The sequence below is a fragment of the Lolium perenne genome, chromosome 4, assembly GCF_019359855.2.
Source record: "Lolium perenne isolate Kyuss_39 chromosome 4, Kyuss_2.0, whole genome shotgun sequence".
Classification (NCBI taxonomy): Eukaryota; Viridiplantae; Streptophyta; class Magnoliopsida; order Poales; family Poaceae; genus Lolium; species Lolium perenne.
Window position 1 is genome coordinate 224303211 of NC_067247.2, and position 14454 is coordinate 224317664.

Sequence of the window (14454 nt, forward strand, 5' to 3'; positions counted from 1 at the left end):
CAGAGTGATTAATCACATCTAGACCTCATGCGGTATAGGTTCATTAGAATCACCAACTATTGTCTATGAAGATAATGCTGCATGTGTTGCTCAAATGCATATGGGATATATTAAAAGTAATATCACAAAACATATTGCTCCAAAACTATTCTTTCCTCATGAATTACAAAAAAATGGAGAAATGAATATTTTGCAAACAAAATCTTGTGACGATCTTGCAAATTTGTTCACTAAGTCTTTACCAACAGCTGCATTTCAAAAATGCATTCATGGCATTGGTATGAGACGACTTAGAAATTTGCACAGTTCAGGGGGAGAAATCTCCCAGGACTAAACTTAGTATTTATCATCCGATAATAATATATTGTGCTCTTTTCTTATGAGTTGTCCAACGGATTTCTCATATAGGTTTTAATGATACAATTATTATACCAACGGTATATCGGATTCCTATATTATCCCTATATTTTTCCTACAGGATTTTGGAGGACATATATTGTACAAGATCAAGTTTTCAGGATCAAGGTCCATCAAGATCAAGTTTTCAAGAGACACTGTGGAGAATTTCGGACATAGAAGATTTCGAAGACATCGTTTGTCCAAGGGGAAATGTTAGGAATAAATTAGCGTTATAGTTAAGCTAATTAGGCAGTTAGGATTTCCATTAGGATAACTGCCTAGCAGTTAGAACTCTAGTGTTGTCCAAACGCTGTGTACATGGAAATGTCGCTACACCCTTTCAAAGCGACGCAAATATTGTAACTGACAATGTAAAGCACCTGTTAGGCCCCTATAAATACCCAACATATTTTATCAATAAAGACATCCATTTCACTCAATCTCTCTGGTTTCTCTCTAGAATCGATGCCCAAAATTGCCTAAGCTAACTTTCTTTGGTCATCGATGTTGAGGTGGCATTTTTTTTTTTTTTTTGCAATTTGACACTGGCTACATTGTGGGATAGAGGAACACACAGAAACAGTTGGTCCATGTCACCACGAGCTGCGTGGATTGGGGAAGGGGCCAAGGGGCGCACAGCAATTTTGTGGAACTTTTGGAGGATTTGGGTCGTTTTAGGAATTTTTTCCTATGAATGTCTTCTGCACAAGATTACAATCCTTAAGATTAAGGATACCTTTGCGTTAGGCTCCGGAGGAAATTTTCATCAACTAACATATTCTTACATTCCCTTTGTTTTTTCTACGCTATCAAACACTCTTTAAACAAAAGTCCTGTAGTTTTCTAGTTCCATGGGATTGAAGACACGTCATTACAATCGGAAACAAAATGCCCAAGGTCTACTTCGGTGCAATAGCAACACAAACAGAAGTAGTTGGACGCCATCTAAAAATAATAATGGATGATCCATATACATTGCAAGTATGTAACTGTAGAGACATGATTTATTTTGGTTAAAATTGTGTTTGCAGGCCGTCAAATATGACAGATTCAAGATGGGGACGAAAATATATGGAAGAACACTATACAGCTAAACTAAACTGTAACTCTGGTGGGTGCAAAGCATCTGGCTTGCATCCCGTTCCGTTATACGAGTTCATCCACGTACACTCATCCAAGGTGAGCTTATTTTTTTTTTCTATATGTGCAGGTATAACTTCGTAGTACCAAACATGCCCGATTGCACTTACAGTTACAGTCCTGTACATGGCACGGTAGTTAGTTCTTGTACTCGAGTATAGCACCGGTATGATTGAAGCCGCATGATACATGAACTGCTCTTGCATTCTTGCCAAATTTCACCATCATCGGCTCAAAATAGTCAACATCGTTTCCATGCCCCTGCAAAGCAGGTACTGGTCATGACAATCAGCTGAAATGAGCAATGTTATTATAGATGAATGTAGATCGTTGTTACAGTACGACAGGATTCAGTGGAAGTTGTGCAAGGAGGTACGAAATGCAGAACATCAGCACTAAGACTGATAAATAGTTGCGGTGGCAGCAAGCAACTCACTAATTGCCCACCAGAAGAATGGCCCTCTTCGAAGAACGTACCATTGGCACCTCCCCAACCCCATGTGTAAATATCTTCACCTGGATGTTTTGAAATGTTCAGAGTACCGTAAACAACGTGGCAACAGAAGACAACACGTGAAATCTTACTTTAAGATAGCACGTTCACCCTTGTCAGGTACGTACTCCCTCTGTTCCATATTCGTTGTCTAGATACATCCAAATCTGCGACAACTAATATGGAACGGAGGGAGTAGTGAATAAAGAAGAACAAGATTCAACTGGTTACTGAGCTATCTTAAGGCTTGGCAATCAAGAGGTCACGCGATGAAAATGTAGCTACATGGGACTAAAGCCAGGTTAGTCCAGCAAGCTCTTGACTATAAAAAAAACTTGCTTTTCAGCTAGTTTTCCAGCCCACTCTTAAATCTAGCTTAGTGCACTATCCGAAATCCAGGGAAAAGGACTGCAATCCATTCCTGTAGAACATTCATACAAAATAAACCTTTTTGTATTTTTATACTGTTGAAACAAATTAAACGGCGCTATATCTGTTGTTCATTTGAATACACATCGAGAATATACTGGAAAGTCAGGCAGATGTCATCACACAATGGCACCTTGCTTTACTTCTCCCCTTTTAATTTGTTTGAAGAACTTTGTCAAAACAAACTATAGAACTTTGCTATTGCGAGTTGTGTGTGCAGCTAGTTAAGTCGAGCCATGTGGGCCAGCATGTATTTTATATTACAGTCATATGATATTCTCAACTCAAAGCCCACTTTCAAGTACAGCGTAGTAGAACTATTGCTCTATTATGTTGTTTCTATATACTTAAGATATACAAATTCTAACCGAGGGAATACCATGAAACGAATCCTGACGACGGACACACGTTGACTGAGATATACAGAAATTTGTTATTAGTAATATTAGAGCGAAGGATTCAAAAGTTTGATACCTGAAATTACAGCTGTGTGCTTCCAACCACAGGATACCTGCAGAGAGAAGATGATGAATGTTCACCAGAAATCAATAAACGAATTGTCCTTTTTGCGTGGAAAGAAATGAATTGTCTTTTCTTCGCAGGAGAAGAAACAGGTTGTCTTTTTCTTGCAAGGGAGAAAAACGCAGTGCAATATAAATAAAAAACTGAACCAGTGACTAGACATATCGCATAGCAAACCTTAGACACAGGAAGCTTAAATAATGAACTCCTTAAAACTTCTGGGGAGCGAACTATGCCTGTCCCCCTGGGAAGCAATATTATGTAAGCACTAAGAAAGCAACCTCATAATGTGATATCAAGATAAGAATATTAGTGGAGTATCTGGAAAAAGTAATAGATGAAAGTACCCAAGACCAAGGCAACCATTTTCATTCGAACCCCAAGAGTACAAATCTCCACGATCTGCATAACATCACGGTATGTATTTTTAGATCTTTAGAACTGATAAATTGTAAAATTATAAACTCTGTCCAAACCATGTCTCTTGCCAAGAGATAGAAATATTTGCTTAGCTATGCTAGTAACTAAATACAAGTCTGAAGATAAGTACAGAACTAGAACTCCATAGTGACAATCTGCTCTAAATTTAAAAGTATGCTTCCACTATGAAGTACATACAGTTTCAACAGTCTGCAAACCCATATAGCTTGCTCAATGAACTTTTTTTTCCCAGAGAAAACGCAATGACATTGCGTTTCTTTTCATTGCAAGAAGAAGAGTTTGTTACAGATACAAGCCTCCAAGGAGGATTACAACTTATCATTACAACAGATCAATGAACATCCCAGTCTGTTGGCAAGAATCCACGAAGACCAAGTGCCCCAGCTCTGTCCCAAACCGTCACCTCTACCCTGATCTGATCATTCACTAGCTGGACCGAGGACCGTTCTCCGTCGAAGACGCAGGAGTTGCAGTGTTTTCAGATCAGCCAGGGGATAAGTAGCGTCAGAGTAGCCAGGCCTTTGCACATCAACTTGGGCGTCGCCTGTCTCGCGGCGAGCAACCAGTCAATGAGGGAGGGTTCGCAATCGGGAGGGTCACAGGTGAGCCTAAGGGGGGACAGGGTGTCATGCCAGACGTGCTTACAGAAGGGACATGATTTTTTAAACATAAGGCTCGAAAGCCCGACTTTGAATTAACAAAGCCATCAACTGGCCAGGAGGTATGAAAGCATGAAAAGAAAGAAAAACAACGAGCCGCTGGGGTTGACAGCAAAGGCAGCAACAGAGAGGCAGAAAGGCAGGCTACACTACACTAGCTATACTAGGCAGAGAGCTCGAACTCGTCGATGAGAGCGTTGTCCACTGGTGCAAGGGCACGACGCCAAGACTGATCCGAACCAACAAAACTCCCATGCCAAAGCAAAGCGCACCCATGACCGGCAGAGCGTGGTTGTCTTCATGCCTCAAGATACTGAAGGGGAGGGCTTGATGGAGACGCCTCCAAGGAGGAGAGCGGCGCCCAAGGGCGTCGTCGTCACCCGCACTAGCCGAGGCCTTGCCGAGCTTTCGCCCTAGCCCAACCACCACCCCTAAAGACACAACCTTGACACTAATCCAACGACACATTGATCCCACGGCTTAAGGAAGAAATCACCGGCATCGCCCGTGGCATGACGCCAGCCTACAAAACCACCCCTGGTATCTAGGAGGCCGCCCAAACCAGGCAGGACACCGTGTTAAAAAAGCCAGGGAGACGAAGGCGGCGACGAGCACAAGGAAGGTAAAGAGGGTGTGCCTAAAGACGATGAAGAGAACCTTGCCCCATCAGAGAAGCGCGAAAGTCCAGCATGGAGGCGTGATACAGCTACGAGAAAGGAGGGGCATTTGGTGGCGCCTCCAAGAAGGAACACGGCGTCAAAGACGTTGTCGTCACCCGCAAAGGCAAAGGCCTTGCACGGCTTTCGCCGATGACCCACCCAGAACCCAAAGCCGGCCACCACCATGAGACCGCATAGGGGAACAGAACCGGCACCGCCGACAACACCGCAACAGGTATTGCTAGCCCAAGGGGGACCCTGAGTCACCTGAGTCACCGATGTGCGGTTTTAGTACTACTAGGCACGAGGAGGAGGAGGAGGTTAGCCTGGATGGGCAGGTGGTGCCTCAGAACGATACCTTTCGATATTTGGGGTCAATCCTGCACAAGGATGGGGATATTGATGAAGATGTGAACCACCGGATCAAAGCCGGATGGATGAAGTGGCGCCAAGCTTCTCGCATTCTTTGTGATAAGAGAGTGCCACAAAAGCTAAAAGGCAAGTTCTATAGGACGACGGTTCGACCCGCAATGTTGTATGGCGCTGAGTGTTGGCCGACTAAAAGGAGGCATGTTCAACAGTTAGGTGTGGCGGAGATGCGCATGTTGAGATGGATGTGTGGCCACACGAGGAAGGACCGAGTCCGGAATGATGATATACGAGATAGAGTTGGGGTAGCACCGATTGCAGAGAAGCTTGTCCAACATCGTCTAAGATGGTTTGGGGATATTTAGCGCAGGCCTCCAGAAGCTCCAGTGCATAGTGGACGGCTAAAGCGTGCTGATAATGTCAAGAGAGGACGGGGTAGAGTATCACCAAAGAACTAGCCATGGAAAGAGCCATGTGGAAGCTTGCTATCCATGTGCCAGAACCATGAGTTGGTTACGAGATCTTATGGGTTTCACCTCTAGCCTACCCCAACTTGTTTGGGAATAAAGGCTTTGTTGTTGTTGTTGTTGTTGTTGACTATATACGTGAGCTATTGTTTAATGGACAAACTCTGCAACTCACTAACTAGTACATATGCTTTATTAGCTTTCATGTTTCAGATCAAAATCGGATTATTCAGATGAAAACCGTAGGATAATCCTAAATATTTATTGGATACGGATATCTAGGTGCTATTTGGCCATACCAAATCCTATACCGTATACGGTGTCAAGTTCGAAATCGGATATCCTTATCCGTTGGATTCCTTCAAACCAGATATGGGTTCTCTAAAGCGGATACATAAACAAATTTGGTGTGGAAATTATCCTATCTGTTTATACACTAAATTTGGATGGATATACACTAAATTTGAAATTATCCTATTATGTCTAAATACATCCAAATTTAGACAAATGTACTAAATAAGTAATATACTCTGAAAACCATTGATACCATCTAACAAATTCATGTACAAAACAAATCAGTGCACCCCTTTGACTTCTGCACGCGTAACACAAAATTGATACCTGTTACAACGCAAGTATGATAGCCTCCACAAGCAACTTCTTCTGAAAATTTTATTTCTTCAACAACACTTGGTCTAGGTACATCATTTGATCTTCCAAATACCTGTACTTTTATGTTAAGTGCAAGGTATTGAAGGAAATTGCAAAAGAAAAAACAATAGGGATGACAAAAAAATGTGCCAAGTGGCTTGATTGGATACCACCTTCTCAGTCTTCTGCCCAAATATGAACACGGTACCTTTTTCTGCAATTTTGGTGCAAAGAACTCATAAGATGGGCACATCAGATCAGCAGTTGACTAGTTGTACTACTTGAAAATTGTTTTCCATGACCTTACCATCACTGCAAGCAGAGTGCAGCATTCCTGCGGCTACCCTTTTAATCTAGCCAACACATAATTACCAGAATGAGGAAGGGATCATTATTTAATCAGGACACTAGATTGAAACTTAAAGCAAAATACCTTGATACCATCAAGGTTTTTGATCAATCTTGGAGTATATTCACTGCAATTAAGATCAATTATCACTCTCCTAACCAAATATACTTTTAGCACATTGCAGGCACATTCTAACCATCAAACATATTTTACAGTGAAATATCCTACAGAAGCACTCTAACTCACCCAGAATTTTAGTTATGCTCATGATGCATTATTTACGGACTAGGAATTTCAGTTATCTTATGTCTGTAACAAGTGAATTCATTTGAGATGAGCATTGTCTTCTTAATACATAAGTGTGTCGACTTCTAGTAGAGAATTTTGCATCTCATATGATTAAGGTGTTCTAATCGTTTTATCTCCATATTTACCAAATAAATGACAATGGAAATGGGTTACCCCAAAAGATAGAATTGTATATTGACAGTAACTGCTATAAAAAAAAAACTTATGATCTTACTTTGAGGCCATAGCAAATCCCAAGATGCTAGATTTATGGCCATGTCCAAGTCTACCAGCGCCAGCAGCTCCCCAACTCAAGGCTTCACCTTCCTCTTAAGAGGAAAATGACAGGAGAATTTCAGACACTTAAAAGCAGTGATATTCCAGCTACCATAACGTGAATACTTCACACACTCACCTGTAACAGCAATTGAATGATCTGACCCCAAAGCAACCATTTTCACTCTAACATCTGCCAAGTAGTCAACCTTTCTCGGGGTAGAGACTATTTTTCCTGCACCTAAACCAAGTAGAAAAGAATTCAATAATTCAGAATTAAAAGCTGGTAGCAAATGTGCAGCTTAATTGCCAGAAAGATTCTTGATTATAAAAACTGGACCATCATATTACCGAGTGAATCTTAATAGAAAACATGATGTACACACAGTGATGGAAAGCCACAAAGGACAAGACTGAGTGCTCAAGTAATCTATACAAGTCAACCTTTGTATTTTGTACGGAAAGCGACACGGGAGGCTCCCACATGGATTTCTTTTAAGGAATAAGAACCAAAATTATCTTAAGGCTTAACCCGACTGGTGGGGTTGTGCATCCACTCTCCTAGCTCACCATTTTTTACAGGCCAACTGTAGACATTGATATTTTAAGATTTTAATCGCATCAAGTGACCGCACACCCACCGGTGTAACTCAAGACACTGATGATAATGCTGTAAACTAGTCAAAACATCCAATTATCACATATCACATGAACTGGTGGTAGTGCTACACACATGGATGGCCTTAAATGTACAGAAAGAGGAAAATGTTATTACTTTTTCCAAGGCCAAGCTGACCACTCGAATTCTTGCCCCAGATGAAGAGCTCACCGTCCGCTGTAAGAAGTGGTAACACAAAATTATTATCAATGCAAACTGATTCCACAAAAATTCTGGTGCACAGATATACATCATAGATAAATTTGATAAATAATACTCCACCAGCTCTCGAAAAACGTTTGGGACATTGGCACGGTCTCCAAACTAGAACTTTGACCACTACTTTAACTTACAAAATCCACAATAAGTTATATATCCTACTTACTAGATTAATTATGCATTGATTTTAAGTATCTAAATGAAAATGTTAGAAGACACCCGGTTCTCGGGGTTTTGGTTCATGGTTGTAGATTTGTATGTAGGTGGGGCTTGTCAGCACAATCGGATGGGCTAACAACCTTGGACACACACGAGCTATATGGGTCCATGCCCCGGGATGATCGCCGGTAAAAGCCCTACTTCTTGTGCTGCTGTATTAACCAAGCGTGCAAGGTGCTCAAGTGTTACAATGGATGGGGTGGCCGGCTAGATGGGATGCCGGACTGCTTTGTGGATCTCCTGTTCTAAAGGAGAAGCAGAGAAGCAGTGGTGTTGTGTTTGAGGGGGGTGCGAATGCGACTGTGAATGTCTTCGACCTCCGGTCCGCCTCTCCTAGAAGACGAAGGAAGGTATTTGTAGGGAGTGCCACGGGTCATGGCATGGGCAGCCGTGGCAATATGTCCCTGTCTGGTGGAACTAGAGATGGGTTATCTATTGTGGCCGTGCTTAGGAAGCGGTTACACGTACGCTGACGCAGGGCCTGATTGCTCAGGATGGGATGGATGAGGTCATCCATGACCTTATCTGTCTTGCCACGGTACGGTTGTCAGCCGGCCATGATGAGAGGTCTTGTCCACCAACTCTGGCATCTGACAGCCCACAACCAGAGTGTGGACTTAGAGCATCTCTAACAGAGCCCGTAAACGGGCCAAAACCGAAAATTAACTGCCAGTTTACGGGTTCGGTCTGAAAAATGGTGCCGATCAGTTACTGTAAAAGGGCCAAAACCGAAAAACTTTTTTCAGGCCGAGACCGAAAACCAAAAACGGCCTGTATTTGTAGGGGTCGATCGAGCGAACCGAACGCTCGATCCTTATTTAGGGCCCGCTGAAATTTCAGCTAACGCGACCACTCGCTCTCTCCCTCCCCGCGCCGCCACCACACTCCGCCGCCGCCGCACCGCCCGATTCGCCCGAGCCCTGCCTCCCGGAGCTTGCGCAGGCCGGCCCGCACCCCGCCCGCTGTTCCTCGCCCAACTCCGGGTCCCGCCCCAGCCGCCGCCGTCGCCGCTCCGTCCGAATCGAGGATGAGCTCGGGCGACGAGTTCATCGATGTCGATCTGTCTGATTCGTCGAGCTCGGACGATTCCGACCTCGACGAGCTGCTCCAGGACGACGAGATGGAGGCCACCATGCTCCTCCTCTCCATCAAGGAGCTGGAGGACCGTGCGAAGCTGCTGAATCGGAGGCGCGGGTCCGTGTTTGGTCGGAACCACATCCAGCGGAATCGCCTCCTCGGCCACGAGCAGCTGATGGAGGACTACTTCGCCGAGGTACCTACCTATCCTCCCCATCTATTCCGTAGGAGGTATCGCATGCGGCGTAGCTTGTTCGTCCGAATCGTCAAGGCCTTCGAAGAAAAATCGAATTACTTCAAGCAACGTAGGAATGCCGCCGAGGTGATGGATTTCAGCGCGTTCCAAAAAAATCTCTGCTGCCATGAGGGTAATTGCGTACGGCATCCCTGCGGATTACACCGACAAGTATCTTCAAATTGGCGAAGATACTACATCGGAGTCGGTCCGCAGGTTTGCTCGCCTGATTATCAAGTTGTTTGGGCCAACCTATCTCCGAGCTCCCAATGAGGATGACACCAAACGATTGATGGAGATAAACGAGAAAAGAGGTTGGCCGGGCATGCTTGGTAGTCTTGATTGTATGCATTGGACATGGAAGAATTGTCCCAAGGCATGGCATGGACAGTAGTGTGGCAAGAGCAAAGATGCAACCATTGTACTTGAGGCCGTTGCATCGCAAGATTTGTGGATTCGGCATTGCTTTTTTGGTTCGCCGGGGACACTCAATGACATCAACGTGCTGCAAAGGTCCCCTTTATTTGCCAAATTGGCAAATGGGGAAGCACCCACTTGCAACTACAAGGTCATGAACAATGAGTACACAATGGGATACTACCTAGCCGATGGCATCTATCGGGATTGGGCAACTTTTGTTAAGTCTGTGAAGGATCCTCAAGATAGAATAGAAGCTGAATTTGCCAAAGCCCAAGAAGCGGCTCGCAAGGACATTGAGAGAGCCTTTGGTATTTTGCAAGCAAGGTTTGCCATTGTTCGTGGCCAGGCAGATTTTGGGACAAGAAAACCCTTGTCAACATCATGACATGTTGTGTGATTCTTCACAACATGATCATCGAGGATGAAAGAGAGTTGAGCTTGCCCTGCTTCTATGACAATGTTGGCACCCGAGTGGAACCCCAACGCAATCTGGATCGCATTAAAGCTTTCCTTGAAACTCATCGGCAGATTGAGAATGCCAGTACCCATGCCCAGCTCGTCTAGGATCTGAAGATGCACCACTGGCAACGACATGGTCGTCGCCTGTGATCCTACCATTCCATTCATTTGTTTGTCACATGTATCATTGTTGAGACAATTGTTCATTTGTCCAATTTTCCGAGAGTTGTTGTAATTTGGTTGAGACATTTCTCACTTGTTCAATTTTCCCAAAACTGTTGTAATAATTTAGTTCAGACTATTGTTTATGTGTTGTAATAATTTGGATGATTTTTGGTTAATTATGATCGATTGTTCTGTCTGTTGCATATGAATTCTATGAAAAAACACGTGTTTACGGGTTCGGAACATGGCTGGCGCAGAACAGAGCCCGTAACCAAAACTGAAGAACAGAACGATTGTTCTGTCTGTTGCATATGAATTCTCTGAAAAAACACGTGTTTACGGGTTCGGAACATCTCTGTTCTGTTTTTCAGTTTTGGTTACGGGCTCTGTTCTGCGCCAGCCATTTTCCGGCCCGTAAACACGAGTTCGGTGCACTGAACTCAGGGTTTTCGGTTCGCGTTTTTACGGGCTCTTCTAGAGATGTTCTTAGGCCCGCTGGCGGCCGGCTTGCGGGGCAAGCCGGCGAGGGAGCGCCCGCTGGCTCTAGCCAGCAGGCTTGGAGTTTGCATTTCTGTGGGTATTGGGTATCCCATGAACCCGTTACGGTGATCTAAGCTTTGTAAGTTTGACTTTACCTATATCCAAAACGGTAACTTTTTTAGTCTTTTGGAGAACAGAAGAGAGTACAAGATAACAAACTCTTAACATTTATAGTTTGTCTAGTAATCTTAAGTATCAGTATAATGTTGAGATTTTTTATGGAGTAACATGTGCGGAGCACTAAATACTAGATCAATACTAAATAATAATCTTAAATAATTCCATAGTGAGGTATTACAAGAAACAAGATATTTCAGTAGTGTGGTTGCACGGTTCAGTTCCATGTGGAGTGCACAAAACTATCCTTTTTATAAAAATGAAGCCTATTAATGTATATTTTCAGCGCATATTTGTAGTTCCTACCCTATTTTGTTTGTGCAAATATATAGTACAGAGACACAAATGCTCCACTAATATTTACAGTGAGCTTCCTCTGAAATATAATTTGGAAGACCTAGACTACTGTGTACACCAGATACAACAAGGAGATAGAAATGACTTCCTCATTCTCAGTAATGGTTGATCAATCAATCACACAGGAAGAAAACATGATTTAAAGGTGATTTTCATTATAATACTCTGAGAAGTTTAAATCATCTGCCCTGCACTCAGTTCACAGTATTATACAGGTAGTCTCACTGATTTCAGTGTCCTCTTACCAGTTTATACAATCACCTTCTTCTGGTAAAGCAAACCTAGGTACATTAACTGCACAATACGATTTTCGCTCACCTGTTACTGCACAAGAATGGTGGTTTCCAGCTGAAATTTCTACAACTCTGTCATGAAATCCCGAGACTTCAATAGGGTCCTACATGCAAAAGAAGAACTGATTTGTCGTTGGAAGAACCAACTGTAACAGACATAAATTGTATGTCAATTGTCAAGAGATGTTTTAGATTCATGGAGTTGGAGATTAAAACTGGTAATTTCTTAAATCTAAGGTATACCGGAACATGTAAAATTATCCATACAGTAAACTGGCTTCCACAGCACGAGAAAAGAGCCAAAATTGATCTAACTTGTCCCAATTACTTGTTCCCAAGCTCCCGGAGACAGTGTAGACGCAAAGATAGGGAGTTATGATGGACAAGAACCAGTACCAGACTATGAGTCATCGAGGAGCCGATCCCAAGCTGCCCGAAGTCGTTCAGCCCCGTAGCAAACACGCGCCCACTGTCTGAAGAAAATAGCACGTTAAAATCGCATGCGGCGGTACTCTCGGCGATCTATGGCATTTTCCTACATGGTCATGGCAATATACTGATGTACAAGAGAAAACACAAGGGGGTGTACGGGTGAGAAAGAGGGTGTGAGCGCCGCCGCAGGCGAGGGAGGCGGGCGGGTCGCCGGGGCGCCCTACGAAGAAGGGGCACACCGTGGGGCTCCACCGCGATTCCAACGCCCCCAGCCCCAGCCGCCCGTAGTCCCCGTTTCCCCATAGCGCCGCCACCTGCCGTCGTGCCGGCTCGCCCGAATTCGTGGCCACCACCGTGTCCGACGAGACCCATCGCGGCCTCGGCCTCGGCCACGGCCAGCGCCTAGCCCGCCACATCGCCTTTTGTGTTGGAGCTCTCGAAGTGGTCGCGTCGCCTTGCGGCATCGGCGGGTCCACGTGGGCGGCAAGACTATAGAGCTTAGAGCATCTAGCAGTGCCCCTATTTTCCGCAACCGACAAAAAAAAAAAGTGAGTTCAGTTTCCTGAACAATAAATTGCAAGCGGATTTAGCCACGACGCAGAACAGAAAACGAAAACGTGAACCGAAAACACTAAAAGCAAACGTCGCGGGAAATCGAAACTCGCGATTGCATTCGATTTCATCCGATCAGAATTCGTTAATAATTTATAATAATAGGAGCAAAATACATGCATCTTCGACCTACATTCCATACTAGGGACCTAATTAGACTAGATTTAGTCGATACTATCACCGGGCCACTTAATGTCGCCGGCGGAGGGTTTTGGGTCGTCGGCTCTTTCTAGGCGACGATGAGCGCCGCCACCTCGATGGCCGCCGCCTCGGAGGTGCTCCCGCAGGTTAGAGGCGGCTCGTTGTCGTCGTCGTTGTCGCCGCGCGGGGCGCCCAGCGGCGGCGGGCTGCACGCGCCGGCAGCGGCGGGCACCTCCGCTTCTCCTTCCGCAGCCGCCTCCTCGCGCGCTTGACGTTACGCCATTAGTTTCGGCCACTTTCGGCCGGCCCACTTCCATGCGCCGTCGGAGCGCGACCGCCTGGCGCGCTCCGGCTCCGCCCGTACACCCGGCGGCCGAGTTGATCTTCCGCCGCCGATTCGGCCACCTCCCCCTACCCACGCGTCTTGCACGCCTCATTTCGGACGAAGGGGTGGTGGGCGAAGCGGCGGAGCGGCGTCGGAGGGGCCGGAATCGCTCGCTGGAGCGGAGGCATGCGACGGCGGGAGCGAAAGCGGCGGAGTGGAGTAGGGTTTACGAACGGAACTCCCCTCCGCGGCCCCTTTTAATACAAGGCGTCCGCTCAATTTCTCGGGGCCCGAACTCGTTTTACAGGGCAGGCCGCGAGTTCGGGCTCCGTTCTGGCCCATCTCGGAACCGAACCCCTAAACTCGTCGGACTTTTTCACTTTCGGCCGCGAGTTCGTGCTTAGAGATGCTCTTACGCGCGTTTTATTGGGATACGGGAGCCAGGTTGTAATTTGTCGTGTGATGTAAGAGCATCTCCACCGGCGGCCCCGATAGCGATTTAGGGCCGGTGTCGTTTTTGGGCTCGCACCGGTGCGCCCCAAACGGCACCGGCTAGTTTTTGAGCCCAATAGAATTGTGTTATCACCAGAATTTGACCAAGTCAGAGGTGGGCCGCGATCAAGATGGGCTTAAAGAAAATACATAAAAGAAATACATGAATCGGCCTGTTACGCAAAGTTTGGGCTAGTTGGCCCGTGTATCTGTAATATAGTAGGATACGTGTCGTTTAGATAGAGTTTGTCTCGTGCACGGTGGGGATTGTTCCCACGTTAGAAAGTCCGCTGGACTATAAATATGTATCTAGGGTTTATGGAATAAACAACAACCAACGTTCAACCAATAAATCAATCTCGGCGCATCGCCAACTCCTTCGTCTCGAGGGTTTCTATCGGTAAGCATCATGCTGCCTAGATCGCATCTTGCGATCTAGGCAGCATAAGCTTCATGTTGTTCATGCGTTGCTCGTGCGAAGCCTTTTTGCTGGCGAGCAACGTAGTTATCATAGATGTGTTAGGGTTAGCATAGTTCTTCGTATAACATGC

The 14454-nt window shown here is 45.2% G+C and overlaps 1 protein-coding gene across 3 annotated transcripts; it reads right to left on the reverse strand.

Annotated features, from left to right (window-relative positions):
* Positions 1 to 1345: 1345 nt before the first annotated feature.
* Positions 1346 to 12840, reverse strand: LOC127294958 (ultraviolet-B receptor UVR8). Of its 3 annotated transcripts, none has more exons than XM_051324874.2 (15): positions 12491 to 12840; positions 12298 to 12374; positions 11927 to 12005; positions 7918 to 7977; positions 7282 to 7383; positions 7102 to 7195; positions 6663 to 6705; positions 6537 to 6582; positions 6400 to 6443; positions 6200 to 6302; positions 3331 to 3385; positions 3161 to 3227; positions 2936 to 2972; positions 1976 to 2055; positions 1346 to 1800 (listed from the first exon to the last, which is right to left on the reverse strand). In XM_051324874.2, exons 1-15 carry the CDS (start codon positions 12795 to 12797, stop codon positions 1678 to 1680), a joined length of 1317 nt encoding a protein of 438 aa, XP_051180834.1. In that variant the 5' UTR covers positions 12798 to 12840; the 3' UTR covers positions 1346 to 1677. The 3 variants fall into 3 exon arrangements, with proteins under 3 accessions (XP_051180834.1, XP_051180835.1, XP_051180836.1); XM_051324875.1 differs by having other exon boundaries at positions 6403 to 6443; positions 12491 to 12839; XM_051324876.2 differs by having other exon boundaries at positions 12298 to 12370; positions 12491 to 12819.
* Between the last annotated feature and the right edge of the window lie 1614 nt (positions 12841 to 14454).